The sequence below is a fragment of the Manduca sexta genome, chromosome 16, assembly GCF_014839805.1.
Source record: "Manduca sexta isolate Smith_Timp_Sample1 chromosome 16, JHU_Msex_v1.0, whole genome shotgun sequence".
In the NCBI taxonomy this organism is placed as follows: domain Eukaryota; kingdom Metazoa; phylum Arthropoda; class Insecta; order Lepidoptera; family Sphingidae; genus Manduca; species Manduca sexta.
The window spans coordinates 7,884,329-7,905,644 of NC_051130.1; the positions used below are offsets into that span (position 1 = coordinate 7,884,329).

At 36.4% G+C, this 21,316-nt stretch overlaps 1 protein-coding gene across 3 annotated transcripts in view; it reads left to right on the forward strand.

Annotated features, from left to right (window-relative positions):
* LOC115447769 (tyrosine-protein kinase Src42A) overlaps positions 1–20,093 on the forward strand; it is a 49,936-nt gene extending 29,843 nt beyond the window's left edge. For 2 of the 3 annotated variants that reach the window (XM_030174989.2, XM_030174988.2), the window contains exons 2-8: positions 6,726–6,847; positions 13,500–13,663; positions 17,705–18,032; positions 18,591–18,769; positions 19,281–19,437; positions 19,563–19,816; positions 19,902–20,093. In XM_030174989.2, coding sequence (XP_030030849.1) covers positions 6,726–6,847; positions 13,500–13,663; positions 17,705–18,032; positions 18,591–18,769; positions 19,281–19,437; positions 19,563–19,771 — 1,159 coding nt within the window. In that variant the 3' untranslated portion in view covers positions 19,772–19,816; positions 19,902–20,093. Of the gene's footprint in view, positions 1–790; positions 1,085–6,725; positions 6,848–13,499; positions 13,664–17,704; positions 18,033–18,590; positions 18,770–19,280; positions 19,438–19,562; positions 19,817–19,901 lie in introns of those variants that run through there. The other variant, XM_030174991.2, reaches the window with a different exon arrangement.
* The last annotated feature ends 1,223 nt before the right edge of the window (positions 20,094–21,316 follow it).

Consider the following 21,316-nt stretch of genomic DNA (forward strand, 5'->3'; position numbering starts at 1 on the left):
TCATACATATCGTGTATTATAATAAAATATGGCATGGGGCAATGCAGTGTAATTTATGGCTCACTCATTTTATGTAACGTAAGATAATCGTCACGTGTCGTCATGTATGTATCTTCAATTACAGAGACAATATTTTCTGTTGGTACCACAGAATTTCTATAAAAAATAAACAAGTGTCTCTTAATAATATTGGAAAGGGAAGCAGTTTTTAAAGTATTGGCAATTTCATTAACCGTGCGAAAACTTCACGTAAGCTTTCTACTAAATAGAGGTTTCACCCCTGTCAGTATGGTCTAATAATAATTCTCTTTGTTTCCATATTAACGTTCAAGTGTGCGCCAGAAAGAAATATATTCATAAATTTACCCATAAAATGCAGGCTTTCTGGAAAGAAAATTTTAGCCAGTGACTCTGTTTAGGGTGGTTTTGTTTGACAAATATTAATCAGTTTTACGTCTGTTTTTTATATACAACAGCTTGGACGAAGTTAAATATTATTCGTGGAAAAATAATTGTTAAGATCCCCAAAACCTACTTATAGCAGATCAGAACAGGATCCCAACATATAGCACGTTTCCCACTCCCAAATAGCCTCCATCAATGTAATTAATTTTAATTTGAAACAGTGTTTTTTGTAAACGTAATTAAGATAAGTCTACAAAATATATCATATTAATAATAGATTAATCTCAACATGGTTACGCAGTAATTAAACAAATGATAACTTAATCAAATAGATAGAAAATTTGATATGTGATTTCACTATCGAAATCCTTATTTGTGTTATAGATATGCAGGACATATGTCGCTTGTAGGCTGTGCCTGCGATAATAAAAAATAATAGTGCTACAATATTTGTGATGTTCATGTGGATGAAGGTTACGTGCATTTAATCCTTCAGTGTATATGATTGGAAATGCACTCGGTACCAAGAGAACAAAAGTGACTGTAAGAGGTTTTGACTATAAATGCAATAACAGAACGTGATGCCTCCAAACCAGCTATGCCCTTCTTTGCGTGTATTACCAATGATGCATTCGGATTTGACCTTCGAAACTGAAAGAGGACGCATCTGGAATGAAAAGTAACTACAGACTTTTCCTCATTTTTAACTGTCACACGAATCATAAAATGAAGGCTGCTTGCGAATTGAACTCATCGCGACGGGCACCGTTTTCATCATTTGACTTTTACTATTCAGGATGTATGAAATCAAAATAGATAAAAATTGTTTAATAATATGAATTGCTTTGCTTCTTGTTCACTTTCACTATGCCGAACGATTTAGGTTTCGTTTCGTGACGTCTTATAGCTTCGTAGCTGTTAAAATTAGGTTCGTGTATTTTTTTTTCCATAATCTATCATCTCGCTTTCTAGTCAATGATGTATTGACGGTCGTACTGATCATAATTTAACTTGTTTCAAACTAAAGACTAACAGACTTATCGTTTTAAAGTCGAAGATTGAATACAGGGTGGTGCCATGGAACAATAACCTTTACATTTCAAAATGTTTCTTTGTTAAAATATCGAGACACGTGTTAGAAAATCGATGAAAATGACGCGTTCCTTATCACAAGCCCTGAGGTCGTCTCTTGCGAAAGAACAATACAACTGGTTTTTATGATTTGTTTTTACTTTTTATGCGAGCCGCGCGCCACTCGCGCACGCCGACCTCCGCCGATAATTGCAGTTCTGGCGGATGTTTTCATACAAACTAATTTCGAATGTGTCTAACACCCTCTATAGAGCACCAGTGTCACCATCTATCTCTATGTCTCATTCCAACATAAATATTTATGTATATATCTTGTAATAAAACCATTTCAATGTTGTAATTGATTGACGAACCATAATTGATTATACTTTCAGAGACCGTTTATGTACATTTGTTACAGTGTTGTACTTCGTAACTGCTTGTGAGCAAGGTTTTGCCGGGCCGATGAGTATCGACTCCGCCTAATGCATTTTGATTAACAATTCGCGGTACCTACCGTCGCTTGTTTTGCGTTTCGCATCATGCCCTTAGCCGATTAACAAGCAGGTAGTAACATTTAACGGCTCATTGTGGACTTCGCTAATAGTCTCCACTACCAAATGTTACACCATGCGATGTTTGCTTTTCGTCGCCTTATTAATAAAATAGATCTTTTATAATGAGTTTATTGTTATCTACGCCGTTGATTCAAATACGAATACAAGGATAGATAGCATTAATTATTAACGGAAATAAACTACTGGGCTTGATATTATTTTTATATATCACCTGGCTGGTCCTTATTGTGAATTCATTCGATGTTCGGATTGTATGAATGTTATCCTTATCCGTCACTTGTCAGAACAAGTAACGGCGACATCTATATTGGTTACCAAAATACCGTTTGCAATACAATGATCGCGAAAGGGGTTTGTGGATCGTGCAACTCCGATGTATTCAGTAGTAAGTTTCCTAAAAGCAATTTCAAGGTTTTTTTCTTAAACGTGAAATGTTATGCTGCAAATTAGTTGTGTAACGTCAATAAAAACGTATTTCGATGCAAACTGTCTCTGATAACAAATTCTCACGATATTAAATAGCTTCAACAATAGAAATTAACTACAACAAGAGTGTTGTGTAAAACCTATCTACCGATTTGCTCGACACTTAACGTGAGTATAGATAATTACATCAATTATTACTGACCCGATCGGTTTAATGCTATATCCTTGTATCGATTTTTCTACGTTGTTTTTAGACAATGCCATGTTCTGTACCCATCGCTTTGTCTCAATGTGTATTCATAAAATTGATTCGTTCCTAACATGTCTCATTCAATATTCAGCACCAAATACCATATCGCTGCATTAATATTTTAAACACGCCTGAAGAAATTGCGAATGCAAATGTCCGTGGGAAATACAAACCTTAATTATACTTATATTATTATAAGTTATCGACGCTCAGCTGTAACAAAACACGTTACTTTGTATGCCTTCTCAATTCTACTGGCTGTGCATGGGATGACTAATAACGCGAATCACAGGTCCAAACATTGTTCAGGTTTATAGTCTATCCTATTTTTATACGGCCTTTTATATAACGTACGATACTAATAAATGCAAAATGAACCCTCGGGCGTCAATCTCCCAACCAGTCCACGGCGATCGCATAAAATCCGCTGGAACGAAATTCTCAAAGCAAAAACTCCACCACCGAAACGTCATGCGGCTGTCCAACGAAATTGCATTTTATGAACACGTCAGTTATGGTGAAATTATAAAAATACTTACGGACATCCAAACGGTACAGGCGTTCTAAAAACTGGCCGGGCACTTTAAGACTTGTAAGTACTTATCCATCGTAAGAAGGAGGCCCTATAATTAGATTACCTATCTAGGGAGCGACCAGGAGCCCGTCGAGACTGGCTTAGCAAAAAAAATAGTGGATACATCGGCACGTACAGTTCGATGACCGGCGCCTCTCCTTAACTCGTTATTATAAAACTCTTAGCGAAAGCTGCGTAATTAATTTTCATTGGTTACGCGAGTCACATTGGTGTCAAAGGGTAACACTTTTTATTAGAATTATCTCGTGTGACTGATATTGTGATTACTATTATCAATATCAGCATTTTAACACATTGGGTCTACCAATCACGTAATAGCTATCAAGTAATGCTGTAAATCATCATAAACGAATTAAGATCCGATAGTGACAATATTATATCTCAATCATATTCTAATTGACGTCAGTTGGTATACCGGAAATTTATGTAAGAAAAGTATTATTGATTAGGAATTTCCGACTCCTTGAGTCACGTCGCCTACGGATATGCCACTTCTTAGTATTTTCAACGACCGTTACGCAATCGATATCATAATACTTGGCGTCTTCGATATGTAAGAAGATACTTTTGGCTACAAGTAGGTACATAACATCTTTCTAACCTTATATTTGCGTGTTATAATAATCCAACACTTTTACTCAACTCTTTCTGAGTCTAGACCATGAAGTTAGTTATATTTGCACATTGCTATTTGCACTTTCGAAAATCTGCAATTGAAACATACCAAATCAAACATAGCGGGCAATAAGCTTGTTTAAATAAACTTTATACAAACTAGGAATATGTTTTCGCGGCATCGCTCGACATTCTGAATTGATGCTCGTATTTATTTTTTACACGCCTTGTCCAAAAACGGGTGCCATGTTTAGACCTCATTCACGATTTGTCGCACATGGTACACAATTTGTGAAATCAAACAAGAGTATGTCGGACATTATTCCTCCTGCTTCAATATTTGATATACAATTTCTTTGTATTGACAATTCGTGGTCGGATGCTGTTTGTCTACTAATAGTTGTACATCGTGATTCATGATCGAGATGACGATTTCTCTCGCGTGTAAGAGGGTCAAGGTCGAAACGTCTGCCACCATGGCACAATACAGTACCTACATGTAAAAGTTTGCAGGTTACTGGTTCACGCTTTAAGTTGTGGTTTTCTCGTGACACTAAACTTGAGGACAATTTATCCGTATTTCGTGGACTGTTTTACAAATTAATTGATTTAAATCGGTTCTCTTCAATTTCATTATTCTTATGGTCGCTAGTGATTTCTTTTAGTGTAAAGGCAATAAGCCGAAAATACCTTTTTGAAATAAATTTCAAATTAGTCTGGACTTTTTTATAACACTTAATTATTCTTTACAAGTAATTAGTATTTGTAACAGACATTCATTAAGTTTATTTGCACGTTTGTGAACTCTATTCCGTGTGCGTTTTCCTATCCAATACTGTCGAACCTTCGACTTATCTGCTAGTAACCGATCTATGACCCTAAGGATGCCCTCAGTGCGTGACGAGGTCTCGCCGAAGGTATTAATAGTGTTACAGCTAGAGGCGCCCTTATCATACGTTATGTTTATGGCTCTTACGACATTGTGCATAATAATTTTCCTGTGCATTATCTAAAATTGTTATTGAACAGGCATGTCGCTGGGTGCTTAGAATAGTTAATTGACTAATAATTTCCTTATAATACATTAAAATAAGTTATCTCTGATTATGTCAATCGTACACTTCTTAGTGTCCTTTTTTGCGACGCAAGCGTATAAATAGACGATGGTAATCTATTTAATGAGATAGCAAGGATTCCTTCGTGTTTCTGTCGTGGAATAATCTGATGAACAACAGTAATCAACATCCAATCAAAGCTTTATCGTCACGAACATGATCAAATTACACAAAGAGCGATATTCAAGAGGCAACAAACATTGATTAAATGAAAATCAGACATTGCTAGATTATTCTCGCAGCTCTGACCGCGTGAACCTCGTTTTGTATAACAAAGATCCGAGTGTGCACGCTTCCGGGATAAAAAAGTGGTCTTTATGTTAATTTGAAACTTGGTTTGGTTTGTCCGTTTGTTAAATTTGATCCAAATCGATTCAGCAGATTATGCGTTTGTTTCAAACAAACAAGCTAATCACTTCTTAAAATTTGGAATTGTAATAGTAGCAAGATGATACGATTTTTCAATTTAGGTTAAAGCTAAAACTCAAATCGTGGTTCTGAAACGACATTAAGAATATAATATAATATAATTACTTCTTAATCTTTTGTTTTATGTAAACAATTTGCTTGAAGATTATCTTTCGAGAATCATGCTAAAATAATTAGTATTGTTATTCTATTGTTACCACTAACTTCAACAAAGAAAAACATCTTGATTTATGGTAGATCTGTTATATGCAATAAATTATTTCCAAATTATAAGCAAATGTTATACTCAAATAGAAAACATATTTAATTAAGAAGCTGTGAAAATACGAAAGTATCTTTAAAACAATTATATTTGCTGAACTCATTTGTATTGTCGTCTCAATTTTGCCGATCATAATAGAACGAACTAACTTCATCCTTTACACAAGTCCATAAAAGAAATTATCAGATGTTTCAAAGGCTAGCCCACTCTCGCCACAATATCTTTAATCATAAAAAGTGTCGCGTTATCAACAAAGTTACAGCAATTCTAAAAATATATAAGATGTCTGAAGTGATCGTGACTGTTTTTAGTGCTCGCAGTCATTTTACCGTTTTACAGCTGTACTACTTAGATACTATTTTTATATCAACAGCCCGACGACCTCGGCTGTCTGTCGCGGGTATTTGATGCAATACCACTATTGTCAGACTCCCGTAGTTTAGTTTTGCAACTGTACGAAGTAACGAACAAACCTGAATTATGTTCCTATTTCTGCATAATGTAATTTTGCCTCAAGCTCAACACTATATAAGCGGAAAAATGTATCAAATAACAACGGGAAATTATAATTCAATGTTCGCACAGGTTCTCGTGTTAAAAGCGGTTACTTATGCTGTATAATATGCTTCTGTCTCGAGTGGTAACATACGTCAATTGAATGCAGAATTCTGTTCATTCGTTGTCGTTGAGTCACCGACAAATCGCTTCTGAGCCCTCAATGACCCAGGGCTATACCGGTCCTTTATATGTACACAGTAACATCGTGTCCGACGTCTTTAAAGGGTCAAAAACATAACTGGATATTTGCTTTGCATCTTTTGTGCTGTCTACAAAGGCGCTTGTATAGGTTCGTTCATTGTGTTGTAGGTAATACTTATCTTTGTTTTGTCCTTATAATTGAATGTATGCACATAAATTGATAGCGTGAATAAATTATGTTTTACATAAATATCTAATAAATTTTCTTTTTTTGTTGCAGATGGTATTTCCGGAAAATAAAACGAATCGAAGCTGAAAAGAAATTGCTGTTACCCGAAAATGAACACGGAGCTTTCCTTATTCGCGACTCCGAGAGTCGCCACAATGATTTCTCATTATCAGGTAAATTCCAACACCATTTTTAATTAGAGCTATGATTTATTTACCTATTATCACAAGGCAGTTAATGAGTATAACCATTTAAAACTAATCGGGAAAATCATATTACAAAAGAAATCAAGTACTCGCGATGAATCATCGCTGAGCACAAACTTGTTGTGTCCAGTGTTAACTATCCTATTACAAACGCATCCATAGTCGTCCTGGAATATTCTATCTGGATGGTGGAACCGGTTACGAGTTTTTCTAAAACCTCTAGAACAGGCGCCGCGTGGGAACAAAGAATAGGCTAGTAAATGGTTTCTTAAACATTCTAATTAGTGCGTGCTGTTTATGAATACTATTATGGGATTTGGACGATGTCTTTACGATGATGTTGCATTTACAACCCAACTGGCTTGGCCGGTGTTTAACAATTCTTTGCACATCGAGTTAAAACAATAGCAATACATGTATGAATGAAATTTCAGGAACAATAAAATAGCGAATGAGGACACACTACGCCGGTTTTAGACAATGTGCATCTAGAAACGAATAAAATATTAAGTAGATACTAATTTAATTAGAGGTCAATGGATATCGCGAAGTATTAAGTAGACTTACGACATTGGATTGTCAAATTTATGTAACAGAAATTTTATGTTATTAGTAAAAATAATATGAATTTGTGACTTGAAAATGGAATGATACTATTTTATAATTTTATCCTGCATACGAATTCTCTGGGGTCGAAAGTGAATATCTCGAAACTTCACTAAGTAATTATGTTTTTACTCGCACTCTTTTAGGATTCCTGTTTATAAACCCTTCACTGTTCCTTCTGGAGATGCGATACACCATATAGCATATTTTTCTAACCTGACCACTAAAGATAATTTGTCATTATCTGCATACCTTGGACCATATGCGAGGTCCCAGTCGGTCGTAGGCATAGAAAAAGTGGTTGGTAGCGCAAAATGCCAATCCTAAATTGTATTTGATGGCGTAAATACATCTTTTGGACAATAGACATTTTTGGAAAAGACCATGAGCATAGGGAGTTTTTTAATACCGTATTTTGATGATGTCCAAAAGGCGGTATAAGACATTGCAACTTGCGAACCTGTTATGAACCTGAGCGGGGTATTGGGTCATGCGAAGTGACAGCAGGTGCAACAGGGTAGTAACAGAGTATTGGTCTAGGCTACATACGTGAAATGTCGATTGTCCAGCAAACAGATGGACCAGACAAGACCTTTGTGCGGCAAAAGCTTTAATTTTAACGACTCGTTTTTTTTAATCGGTAATGTTAGAGAATTACCGTTGTTTTGGTACAAAATCCAGAGCTTTACATATTCTACAAGGAAGTAATTTACTAGTATTTACCTTAATAAAATCAAACAAGTGTATTGAATTTCTTTTACACATGTATTTACCTATTTTCATTTTCGTTCATTAAGGGTTCGGCTATAGGTGTTTACCTTAGTGTCTGTACCTATAGTTAGAAACGCACGAAAACACTTTATTGTATTTTACTTGTCGGCATACTAAACAAATTCAATGTTGGAGCCAACAAACCGAAGCATGTAACCGCGTGTGCAGCACTCATGCTTTTAAAACATCCTCCATTAGTATTTTTTTAAATTTTCCTTCTCATTCGTTTTATTCTTGGAATTTAACGAGTCATTTACAAAGAAAAGATAAAAGTGGTTAGTATGTTATGTATCTATTATCCTACTAATATTATAATTCATGCGAAAATTTGTGAGGATGGATTTATGTATGTATGTTTGTTCCTCTTTCACGAAAAAACTACTGAATCGATTTTTATGAAACCTTACAGTAATATTGGTTATACATCGGAATAACACATAGGCTACAATTTATAATGATTTTGTATAATTTGGTCATAATATAAGGATACATATCAAGTCGGAAAAAGAAGAAGCCGCAAGCAAAAGCATAAGCAAATCATATTTGAATGTAAATGCTACGGAAGGTATAACCTTTTATTCTTTTAATTTATTTTTAATTTGTTTTATTTTCATACCTGCCACCTACACACTTACAATCCAGATTGACTAGAAAAGTATAACTATAGCCAAATTCTGCCTATACTCTAACATTAAATGAATCGTATAAAAATAAAATAAAAATTGCACTTTGGTTGATATTTCTCAGTGTTTATCTCGACAGAGATTATGAAACAAGCACAAATCACAAGCAATTACTGCATATCGGCATGTATAACTCCATTATAAATTACATCACATTCTTGAAACATTTCAAGGACAATTATTTATTACATAGTATTGATATAATACTTTTTATTTTCCCGGATTCTTTGTAAATGTTCTATCGCAGAGTTTGCTAGAAGCTTGCGCGCCATGTTGGATTAAATTCTTGGAGTTATTATAATACATATAAAAACGTTTTACGCTATTTATGTTTGTAAATTGCCTTTGTTGTTAATTGTGAAAATACGAAGGTCAGGCCCAACAGCGCATGATTGAGGCATTTGCCATCATTGAACTATACGGGTTGATAATAACAGATGTTATTAAATAAAGTATCTTATACTTGGGTATTAAAATATTTTTTTGATTGTGCTATTATTTTTTGTGTTTAATATATTGGTCATTGCCAAAAATTTTTAGGTCACATGAAATCAGGGTCAACTGCATTAACAAAGTATCATTATTAAAAAAAACAGCGCTAAGTGTATCAAGAATTAATAATTTCGGTCTGAAAATAGCTTGTTGGTTATTATTAGTCTGTTGTGAATCTTACTACCTTATCCTACATCTTACTAATATTCTATAATTTTTGAAAATGTCTATATTTGTTACAAGTAAACTCAAAGATACCTAAACTAATTTGGATGAAATTTTATGCACGGGTAAACCGTGTCCTGGTTTAACACATAGGCTTTCAGCCCGGTTATTGGCACCCATGGGAAGAAATATAACTTGTTAATCTGACTACTAGCAGATAGATGGCGCTTGCGGCAGTGTTTTAGGAACTTATTTAGCGGGAAAGGCTTTTCACGTGGACGTAGCCGCGAGTTAATATTATCTATTTGGTAGCACTAAAGCGTAGCTATTTTTGTTTACAGCGTGAATGAACTGTCTTTACTGGTGTTGTACCTTTTACACATACACATACTCATGCCATTTATCGGCGAAGAGGTAGGCAGGAGCGTAACTGGTGCATCTAATTTCCGTTCTATGACGTGATTTGCCTATCACGCTTTCCGGCAAAAATTCCAGACTCTGTGATGACACTTAGTAGAAATACCTAATATCACTTTGCCGGACACGAGATCAAACTCAAAACCTCAGGCACTACACTCGTATCGTAATACAAGTACGCCATCTAGACACTCCAATCCAATCTTTCATAGGAAATTTATAAAAAATCACCTGTTTTGATGGTTTTTAATAAAAATAATCACTACAAAGTGATCCGCTTGCTAGCTTACAAGATTACTATTAGAGTTACTAAATTAAAATCCGCCCTAAAGTCATAAAACTAAATCAGTTTTTTAAATAGCAAGTTTGATATTGTATATTATATTGTAACAATATGTACCTATGTGTGTCCGTTACATTATTCACCTATACAATATGTTAACATCTAAATGTTGGACTCAAATTACGCATGCATTAGGAATTATTATTCCAATGACATGCCGGTTTCCACGTGGTACACTTTACTGTTAGATCGTGATACACTATTTTGCATGTCTTTATTTGTATCTCATAAATATCACGAATTTGTTACATATTTTTTCATCACATTAGACTATTTATTTTTTCTTGTCAATGTAATATGTAATAGAGTTGGAGGTTGCGGCATTTAATAAATATCAAACCAAATGTAAACCGATAAACAAAATAATATGTCGTTTTAGTAGATTTTAATAGGTAATTCGTCATACTTTAGGTAAAATTACGACTTTGCTATTTTAGTATATCATGGCGAATTAATAAGTGTGACAAAAGTAATGTAATAATGCAAACGGTGCACAATCAACTGTAATGTTTTTTATACCAATCTCAGAGAAGTGAAAGTAACGATTGAAAATAATAATGCATTGTTTACCCTTATTTGATGTTAAACGTATTTTCGCCATTTACACGCGTATATTTCAAACATGTCCCGGTATTGTGATTCATAAAGCGTGTGTTTTATGCTGTCGTACTGTTCAACACGGTTTTTAATGATGTTTCGAACTTCACTGGGATAAATTAAGATTTATCGTTATTATCAATAGCACGTCACCCAATCCTAGAACGTCTATAAAATCCTATTTATGCGTCACAATGGGTGCCGCATAAATTTTCCAACTGCTTTCTCAATGAACGAAAGTGAAGTTTCGATTCTTTCACTTCAGCAAATTTAAATTTCAACCGTTGTGAATTATGCAAGTGATGCTAAATGAAGTTTAATATTTCGTGATCTTAGTGATTTTGATTGTAATTTTTATGAGTATTTATTTTTGAAATACATATCTCCGGTCTTCCGTAAATTGTTTTCATTGTATGTCATGTGAGGAATGAAGATACGACTTTCAGTTATTTTACAGTTTGTAATACATTGCGTAGTCACCGGTGTAACTAGTTTAATGAGTGCTATAGATATATCGAAACAACGACGAACAAGGTGAATGATTTAGTTTGAGTTTTAAATAATAAAAATAGATTTAGTTCAGTGGACCTCTGTGGGTATACAGAAAATATAAATGTAGAAAGGAATTTCGAGAATGTTAACGAAATAGAAATAATAAGTTTTACATTACTTACTATAATTAATAACATTATCATAATAAAGAGCTTACCTATATTTTTAGGACATCGGCACGATTGTTATGTTATAATATCTGTACCGAAGTATAGACAGTGCCGCCGCAAATCAAAGTAGTAGTTATGGAGGGTATTCAGGAAATATTTTGTCAGCAGTCAGATACTAAAGAGGTGTTATTGTATATATATTTTTCCATAGAATGTTTGAAATTATGTTGATTCCAAACAAAATACAAATTAACTAACGTTAGACAATGCAGTACGGAAATAAAGAAAGAAAATATTTATTTGTAACAAGCAAAATTTCATAATAATTAACAAAAACAAAAATACTTAAATCTATTTGCTCGTCACAAAAGCGACCCCAGCTCAGCATATGCTGATAAAAAAAAATGGCAGCCCTATCCTTTTCGTTGATAATGACGTCTCATGATTGACAAAAAATAAACTAAAATGTTTTAAATAAATATGTAAATAAGTTGTGGGTGCATACCCCCGTGCTCAGTGGGCGCCAACTTACATAAGTAAGGTCATTCTTATTACAGCATGAGGCAGCAGTTATACTCGGGAAATCTGAACACTCATTTCATTGTTATCAGTCGGGACTGTATTTATAATTTATGTCGTCCTATAAATTCGTCTCATCATACTTGTTATACTCTTTATACCCGTTCGATTTATAAGCATACGTATCAGTCGCCATGCATGTTAACGCAATATTCAACAAAGTAAAATTGTATTCACTTACATCAATACATCATCAGTACAAAGACGTAAAACCTGTATTCAAGGTATTCTAAACATTTATTAACATTATAAAATGAATCATGTAATTTCGATGATATTATAAATCAATAAATTGTTAATCTATGAGTAATGAGCGTTTCTTATGCAAAGTTTATTGACAATATTAACAATGCTGACCTATTTAAAAATATTATTATATGATTATGAACGTCAGTTAAATATTACCTTCGGCGCCCGACTCGAGGAACTGTCAAAAACTTGAAACGACGATTCTCGGAACGGTGATTAATGTTAAGATTTGCATTTGCAAGGTCGGACTGTGTGCTTTAAACTCTACCTATGAATATTTACGACTAAATAATTCAAAGTATAGATAAAGAATAATATATGTGGTATTTGATAAACCGCTTATTAGCCGTCGGTTGCTTCTCAGAATAAACTTTCTTTCGTGACATTTCGACGAATGTTACTCTTACTATAACTACATATATTCAAATTGTAACGGGCTCGTGTCTGTACACTAAGTCTGTTTTGAGAGAGATAAAGATGTTGTCTTTGATGACGCACTGATTTTAACATTGATTTTTTCATCACCACGTTGGTAAATGCAGCCTGCACACAATTTAAAATAGCTAGGTTAAAAATGTAAGAATTATCATACGTCCGTTCTGCATTAAACTTTCAACAGATATTGCATTCGACCTAGTTTATTGCTTTATTTTGATTTTCCATTTCCGATGGTCTTATAAATAAAAATGTTTCCACGAATTCAACTGAAGTATTGATTTTTTCAACTGACAATCCTATTTAAAAGACGTTCGTTGTGTGGTCAAAGTGGATAGCGGCCGCCTACGTTCTATAATGCCCATAGCATTTCATGGCCTAAATAGAAATAGCTGTAAATCTACCAGAAGTGTTAATCAAACCGCCTTCACGCAGACACGTGCCCGTGTCCGCTCCGTACGAACCGGAATCGAATGAGTACCGAATGCGTGCATGAGTCTTGGATTGGTTATTATGATTGAGGAGTGTGTATGAACACAAAAGTTCAACTGCGGGTCATCCAGGAAACATGTTTCGTGTCAGCTGATGTGTTTTGTTATTGTAGCTTTTGTTGTTCGCAGTGCGGGACGGGGACACGGTCAAACACTACCGTATTAGACAATTGGACGAGGGAGGGTTCTTCATCGCCCGCCGCACAACCTTCCGCACGCTTCAAGAACTCGTCGAGCACTACAGCAAAGACGCGGACGGCCTCTGCGTGTCACTCAGCAAACCCTGTGTACAGGTTAGTTACGTAAAATATTGAATACAAATCTGTAATCGCTAAGAAGTCCACGGTCGTCCCATGCGATACATTAATTTTCATATTATTATGTTACAATGGAATAATTTATGTAAATTGCGAAATACTGGCTCCGTCAAAGCGGACATTCTTCGCTGTGCGCGTGAAGTTACTGACGGCACCCAAACAAACTCTTGAGCTTGACCCGACCTTCCTGCGTGATAAACGATTCAACGTAACATTTAACAATAACTTAGCACGATCGTGGAAACACACCTAGTGTTAAGTCAAGGTTATGTGATCAAAATATGTACCGTACTTGCTTCATTTATTATTATGAAGGCGCATAAATTGCAAAATTCAATATCGGGACGAACATAAAATTTATGGTTTTCGACGGTCACCTTTGTGTGCCGCGTGAGAAATATTACGAGGCATTGAACGAGCCCGAGGATACATTAAATTCACCGAAGGATTGGCTTTCCAGGACAAAGAGCTTGTCACGCTTTAAATATTTAAAACGTGTTGAAACTTATTAACATTTTGAGGATTTAATTTATTGTCGTTCAAGAGTATACGGTACATCGTCTTGGACTGCGGAAATTGGATGCTGATACAACACCCTTTTAATTTTTTACTCGTTTCAACTCTCATTTAATTATACATTTATACAATATGTAATGACGTATGTCATAATTTACGATTGCGACACTTGCAAATTAAAAATTATCATTGACGGACACGTGCGGATAAATTCCAGATAGATACCTATAATAAAAACGCTAGAGAAACAAATGCGCACAAATGCAACTCACAGTAATTATATGAAATCTTTATGGATTCCATTGTTGTGATACGTTATAATTCCATATCTTGCATTAGTCACATTACCTTATTAAGTATCGTGTTTAGGAATAAACGAACGGACCCATTGACGATTAAACAGTCGATGCTTTTTACATAACAAAGTGAAGCGCCAAATTAAAAATATGGTTGTTCTAGTTTCGCAGGCCCAAGGCCGAGAAGGCCCCACTTTCGTTACGGAGAATGCCGTCGTCAACGCCAGACATTTGTCTCGAATATTTATTTGTCACTCATAGAATTATAATAGAAAATATTATTCGTTTGTAAAAGGCTCCACAATTGCATACACTTCACAGTTACTACTACAAATTGATAAATGTACTTATTAAAAAAAATGAAAGTTATAATCATCACGTAAAATATAACAATTCAATACATAAACGGCATCAAATCGACCTACTAATAAGCTAACTGAGACGAGATAAATTCTTCACGCGTTCGATTATGTTTCAGTAACATTTGGGAACATGGAATGTTATTTAGAAACTTCTAGTTTCCAAATATATTACAAATTGCCGTATTTCTTCACTGTATTGCCATATAAAATCTATTACTTAAGGCAGAAGAGAAGTGTGTTTCTGTGATAAAATTATATTGATACTCAATTCGGTTCGTTTCTAACGACATATTGACGATTCTTATTCATAATATCTACACCGCAAAAACTATCAACATTGCGATTAACCAATTATGTACAAGTATATAATGACTTTTTATCATCGTCAAATGTTCCAATAATGGATGGAAACCGCAATGCTAATAATTTAATTTCAATTGCGGCTCTTTCCACATCAATAACCGGTTGGGAAATTATCGTTTTCCTACAGATTATCAATAGAAAAGATACATAAATATTGACTTGAATGTTAAACTACCATTTACGAGCTCATTTTATGTTTTCATGGAATATTTTTTTTTTATTGAAATAAAACGTGAATCGGTCGCAGTTGTGCAATAAACGTGGAAAATATCATAACTGGAAACCTACATTATATTTGCTACATAACAATTTTAAACTATATACAGGCTGTGAGATCATACATTACAATAAATAGCTAACAATACTTTTGCCTGACAAATGACAATACACATGCGTACATAATATCAAAGGCAAATTAAACACGCTAATGAACTCCATTGTTCATTTTAATACTAAATGCACCTAACAATAAAATTAGAAATAGTTCTAACGCAATGAACGATTGGCTGTGGCGAATGGACGTCCACGTCGTCCTCTCAAATAAATTTTAAAAATGCTCGTTTGTTTAATAATTTGTTTTGTTATGTGATGACATTAAAATATAAACAATCAATCACATAATAACTCTCATTGTTGACTATTACAAGAAACGATAAAATAGAAAGTTATATAAAAATCAGACGCCGCGCAGTCGTGTAATTTTTGTTATTTAACTAGCTTCAAAAGGTGCTATTTTTATTTAACACATAAATAAACTCGTACTGCCGACCGCTTGCTGGCTGAGATACAATTACTGATACGATACGAAGTTCAAGGCACTCGGTGCAAATCCGCTCCATGAAATCTTAAAAGCCGTTAAGGTTGATTTAAACCAAGCATTACGCAAGGAAACACGTCACATGTCGCGTTGTTAATAACCAGTTATTGTCAAATAAACTCAATTATAGATGTATTTAGCCGTTGTTTCGTCTGTGCTAATCGTTATCGTAAACGTAACGTTTATTATGTTTATGTACTAATACGGTTCTGATTTGCGTCAAATGACGTAATTTAAATGACGTACACTCGTCACTGGTTGTTGCCCCTTCACTATTTTTGTACCCTGAATGTGTTTGGTACATTGAATGATTTGAATTAGTTTTGAATTGAAATCGAAAAAGAATTAGTTTTATAAACTTTTTCTATACTTTTATGTAATGTGTGAGACGTGAGTAATGAGCCATTCTATTTCCCGTTAGTATCAAAGTGTAATAATTGGATTAAATTACTTTCCACAGTAGGAAATAATACCAATCATAAGATGTATCTAGAAAAGTACGTATAAACTGTTATAACGTTAACTAAAGAGCTGATTGTGTTTTTTTTATGAAAACGACAGATTCAGAAGTGCCTCCGCCTCGCCTGACCTATTGTATAACAAACAATTCACATGTTTTGCAGCAAACCTAGTCAATACCTAACAACGGTTACATCAACAGTAAATTTATAAAGTGTTTCTAATATTACTATACTGCATAAGAGAAACATTTACATCACAGAATGTACATAAACATTATTAAATGCCAGTATAGGAAGTATACAAACATTGCCGAGCGTAGTCCCGAAAAAACTACAATTACCAGAACGTAAACAAACCTTTTAAAACATAAAGCATCTTGGTCTCCGCAATATCGTAATCGACACTAATTCAGAGATAAACTCAAGTAAATCGTTTGGGTTGTGCTTTAAAAATCAAATAATTTGCATTGATAAGGTTTATTTATTGAGAATGTATTGTATAAGCGTGGATGGAGCAGAGCGTGACAGGCAAACCAGACGGGCGGTCGCGGTTGGTGCCCACCGCCCGTCGGTTTCATGTTACCACTTACAACGCGGCGTGAATTAAAAATTACACGAGTACATGTCATGTCTCTCGCTGGGGCCCCGCGGTTTGACACCTGTCACTCTGCATCACCGATCTCTCAGCGTTCTGGCGACATGCGCCAATAAAATAGTTAAATTAATCATTAGCACGCTCTGCTCTGATGTAACTCACTGATCTATATTGCTTAACAACTATAAATCGATGAGAGTCGACTGACAAATTAGCATAATTTGTTCAACAATAGAATGAAAGTAAACTTAATCGTTTCTAATACATTTAATATGTATTATTTTGATTGATGACTGGTAATACCGTATGCAAATGTATGTGCTACATTCTAGCTACTCTGACGGATATTTTGAAGGATGTCTGACGCCGTTCATAACATCACTTTCGCCATTTTATCTGCTATAACATTTTTTAAACATTTAAAATTGATATATGTATTACAAGTCATTCATAATGTAAAGTTACATAGATTGTTATATTGTTTTATTTTATGAACTATTGTTTCGAGGAAAGTGTATTTTTAAGTTCATATTACGCGAACGTTAGCGGTGTGTTACAAAATAATTACCCTCATAACTAATGTTAATGTGTTGTTTGTCACTTGCAGGTTGAGAAGCCGGTGACAGAAGGTCTGTCGCACAGAACGCGTGACCAATGGGAGATAGATCGTGCATCGCTGAAGTTCGTGCGAAAACTCGGCCATGGACAGTTCGGCGAAGTCTGGGAAGGATTGTGGAACAACACTACCCCAGTCGCTGTCAAGACGCTCAAATCTGGAACTATGGACCCCAAAGACTTCCTTGCAGAAGCGCAAATTATGAAGAAGCTCCGGCACAACAAATTGATTCAGTTGTATGCCGTATGCACACTGGAAGAGCCTATATACATTATCACTGAACTCATGAAGCACGGATCCTTGCTGGATTATTTACAAGGTAACGATCTTTTTGCTCTATAAAACGAAGTATTGTGTTTTTACGCAAACAGGTGTTGTTACTGACAAGGTTGTGTTTGTGCAACTTGCACTCATGGCCTAAGTTTGTTGTCCCTTTACATTAAGTTATAATATATTTTTTCAATAAAATCGACCAACCTTGTCTAATTGTAATGACAATAAATTTATAGCGTTGACAATGTCTGCGCTCATCTTTAAGTCATTAAAGTTGATCCAGACGACATTGTCATTCGTGTTGGAAATAATCGAAGGTAGTTTTAATAGCTCCATTTTATGTTAATTACTTAGTGCCACGGATAGCATGAAGTTTTTTATTTTTTATTTACTGACCGAACGTTGCGTTGGTAAATAGATGGAATTTAATACTGGTATTGAATTAAAATATTAATATAAATTTATAGAATTCTAAGCAAAGCATAAGGATGTTAAATATTAATGCAGAATCACAAATTAATTAGCTACAACTATTGTTTATTCTTCTAAGAACTATTGTATTACAACAATACACGAAGGTGATTTTGTTTTTCCTTTTACGCAGGAAAAGGTCGCGGCATGAAGCTGCAACAGTTGATAGACATGGCTGCCCAGATAGCGGCCGGCATGGCATATCTAGAGTCTCAAAACTACATTCATCGCGATCTCGCCGCCAGGAACGTGCTCGTCGGCGACTCTAATATTGTTAAGATCGCAGACTTCGGCCTCGCGAGACTTATCAAAGTAAGTTATCTCAAACGAAACATGAATCTCGTGCAAAGTGTATTTCGACTGTATTTATACCAACAGGCGATATTTGTAATCGCTTTGGCGTTCTATAAAAATGGAAGACAAAAGAAAAATACATACACACCGTTTGCGGCTTTCTCTGACTCATCTATGTGATGTCATTTTTTATCAAGGCTAATATCGCAACAGTGCTTGGGTTTTTTATAAAAACACCAGATACTATGACAATACACATGGCTTCCATGTGTTGGATATTTCCAAGTTTTCTCAATCATCCTATATGTCAACCTTGACCCTAATTTATTATTATGGTTGTTTCGTGTCTTTAAAATACATTATTTGAGTTTAAACTTTTAAGTGTTAAAATATTTTCAATATTTGCGACAATTTCTTTTGAAGCAATATTTTACACGCTCTTATTTAACTTGCAATGTTTGTATGTTTGGAACAAGTCTTGCAAATTATTTTGTTGAAGTTAACTCTAACGTATTGTGTCGTCTGACAGGAGGATGAATACGAGGCGCGTGTCGGAGCTCGATTCCCAATCAAATGGACTGCTCCGGAAGCAGCCAACTATAGCAAATTCTCCATCAAATCTGACGTGTGGTCCTTCGGTATTCTACTCACAGAGCTTGTGACTTACGGGAGAACGCCTTATCCAGGTAAACAATTATACAATTAGTATTTAAGTATTTTATCATATGGAGTACCGAAACGGAGAATTATTTATATCATGAATTGTCTCTATACTTAATTACTAACAATTGATTAATTCTTTTCCTCCCAGGAATGACTAACGCAGAGGTTTTGCATCAAGTGGAGCATGGATACCGTATGCCGTGTCCGCAGAACTGTCCCGCTGCCCTCTACGAGATCATGCTTGAGTGCTGGCACAAAGACCCGCTCAAACGACCCACGTTCGAAACTCTGCAGTGGAAGCTCGAGGATTTCTTCACCATGGACAACTCCGAGTATAAGGAGGCGTCCACCTACTGAGCCCGGCCCTCCCTGCCGCCCCACCGACACGCACACTCGCATCACGTTAGTATCATAGTAGTATGAAGTTACGTATATGCGATTATCCAATTTTACAGTACCTTCAATAATCTTTTGTGTTTTATGACAGACTCCGGGCCTGTACCATATGCCGCCGGAACTGCAGATGTTGCACAACAGCGCATCACTCCAGTATCTGCAGATGCACTCGATGGCGACGCCGCTGGCGGCCGCGCATCCAGTGCACGCGGCGCACCCCGTGCACCCCGCGCATCCCGCGCACGCGGTGCACCCGGCGCACCCGGCGCACGCGGCACACCCGGCGCACGCCGTGCACGCGGCGCACCCCGCGCACCAGGCGCACGCGGCGCACCAGGCGGCGCACGCGGCGTTAGCGCTGCAGGCAGGCGCGGCGTGCGCGCGGCCGGCGTGCCTGCACCACGCGGCGCCGCGGCACGGCGCGCTGGCGGCGGCCCCCGCGCCGGTGTACCGCGCGCCGTAGAGCCCGCCGGTCGCCGCGGCCGACACTCGCGCGCGCGTCGCGCCGCCTCCTCTTCGCCTTCCGTCTCGATCTCGACGAGCACGCTCCTGGCGAGTTTCCGCTCACCTCAGACCTTTTACGAAATTTCGACGGGTTGCCTCCTTGGCTTCATCGGTCGCGCGACGACAGAAGAGCAGTCGTGCTGACCGGCGCTAAGGATCACCCCACGCCCTGCCCCGATACCTACCCTTCGTCCGATCGCGTGAGTCGATCGGCTCCCGCGAGTGTGACGTCCCCCGAATGTCAACGAGGGCGATTCGTTAGAATCGTTCGAATTAAGTTTCATGTTTAATTCCTTAGAACTAACTCTCACGAGAGAGGTCATAATTTTATTTTTGCAAGATGAAGCGAGTCAAACGACGAATTGCGATCGCGATATAGACATAATTTGACTATATGTAATCTTCGATCGGTGTGAGACGATAATATATTATTTAGACTGTTGTCAACTTTTCTAAATGTATTTAGCGTACATAGGTTAACTTTTACAGTTCTTGAAGTATTAAATAAGCCTCTTTTGTGTGATGTTCGTTGATGATGTGATCGTGAAATCTTAAGAGGATGAAAGTTGTTCGGAGTGTTATGGCGCCTCGGTTATTATATATTCCATTTTGGCAATACGTGTGACATATCACCGCTTCAACATTATCGTTGCGCTCATCGATTCGCTCAGTGTGTGGTCGCTTTGTGTTGTGACATTTCTCTTGCAAATGAATAAAATGTGTTCTCTGCTTCGCTGCTGACGTCGAATCAGTTGAGCATACAGTGCGTTAGTTGTCGCGCTCTAAACGAAATTCAATATGGTTAATATTATTGAAGTCGAGGTTAGAGGCTATTTGGTGTTTGAGTAAGTAGAAATTGGTTTCGTGTTCGCTTTACATTGGAATGCAAGTGGCTGTACGGCGCGCCGCGTGTGGAGTGTGGTCGCGACGCGAGTGACACCGGGTGCAAGTGTGTGCGTTACTAGGAGGAAATTTAGGCTCGGCAGGGAAATTATTAAACGT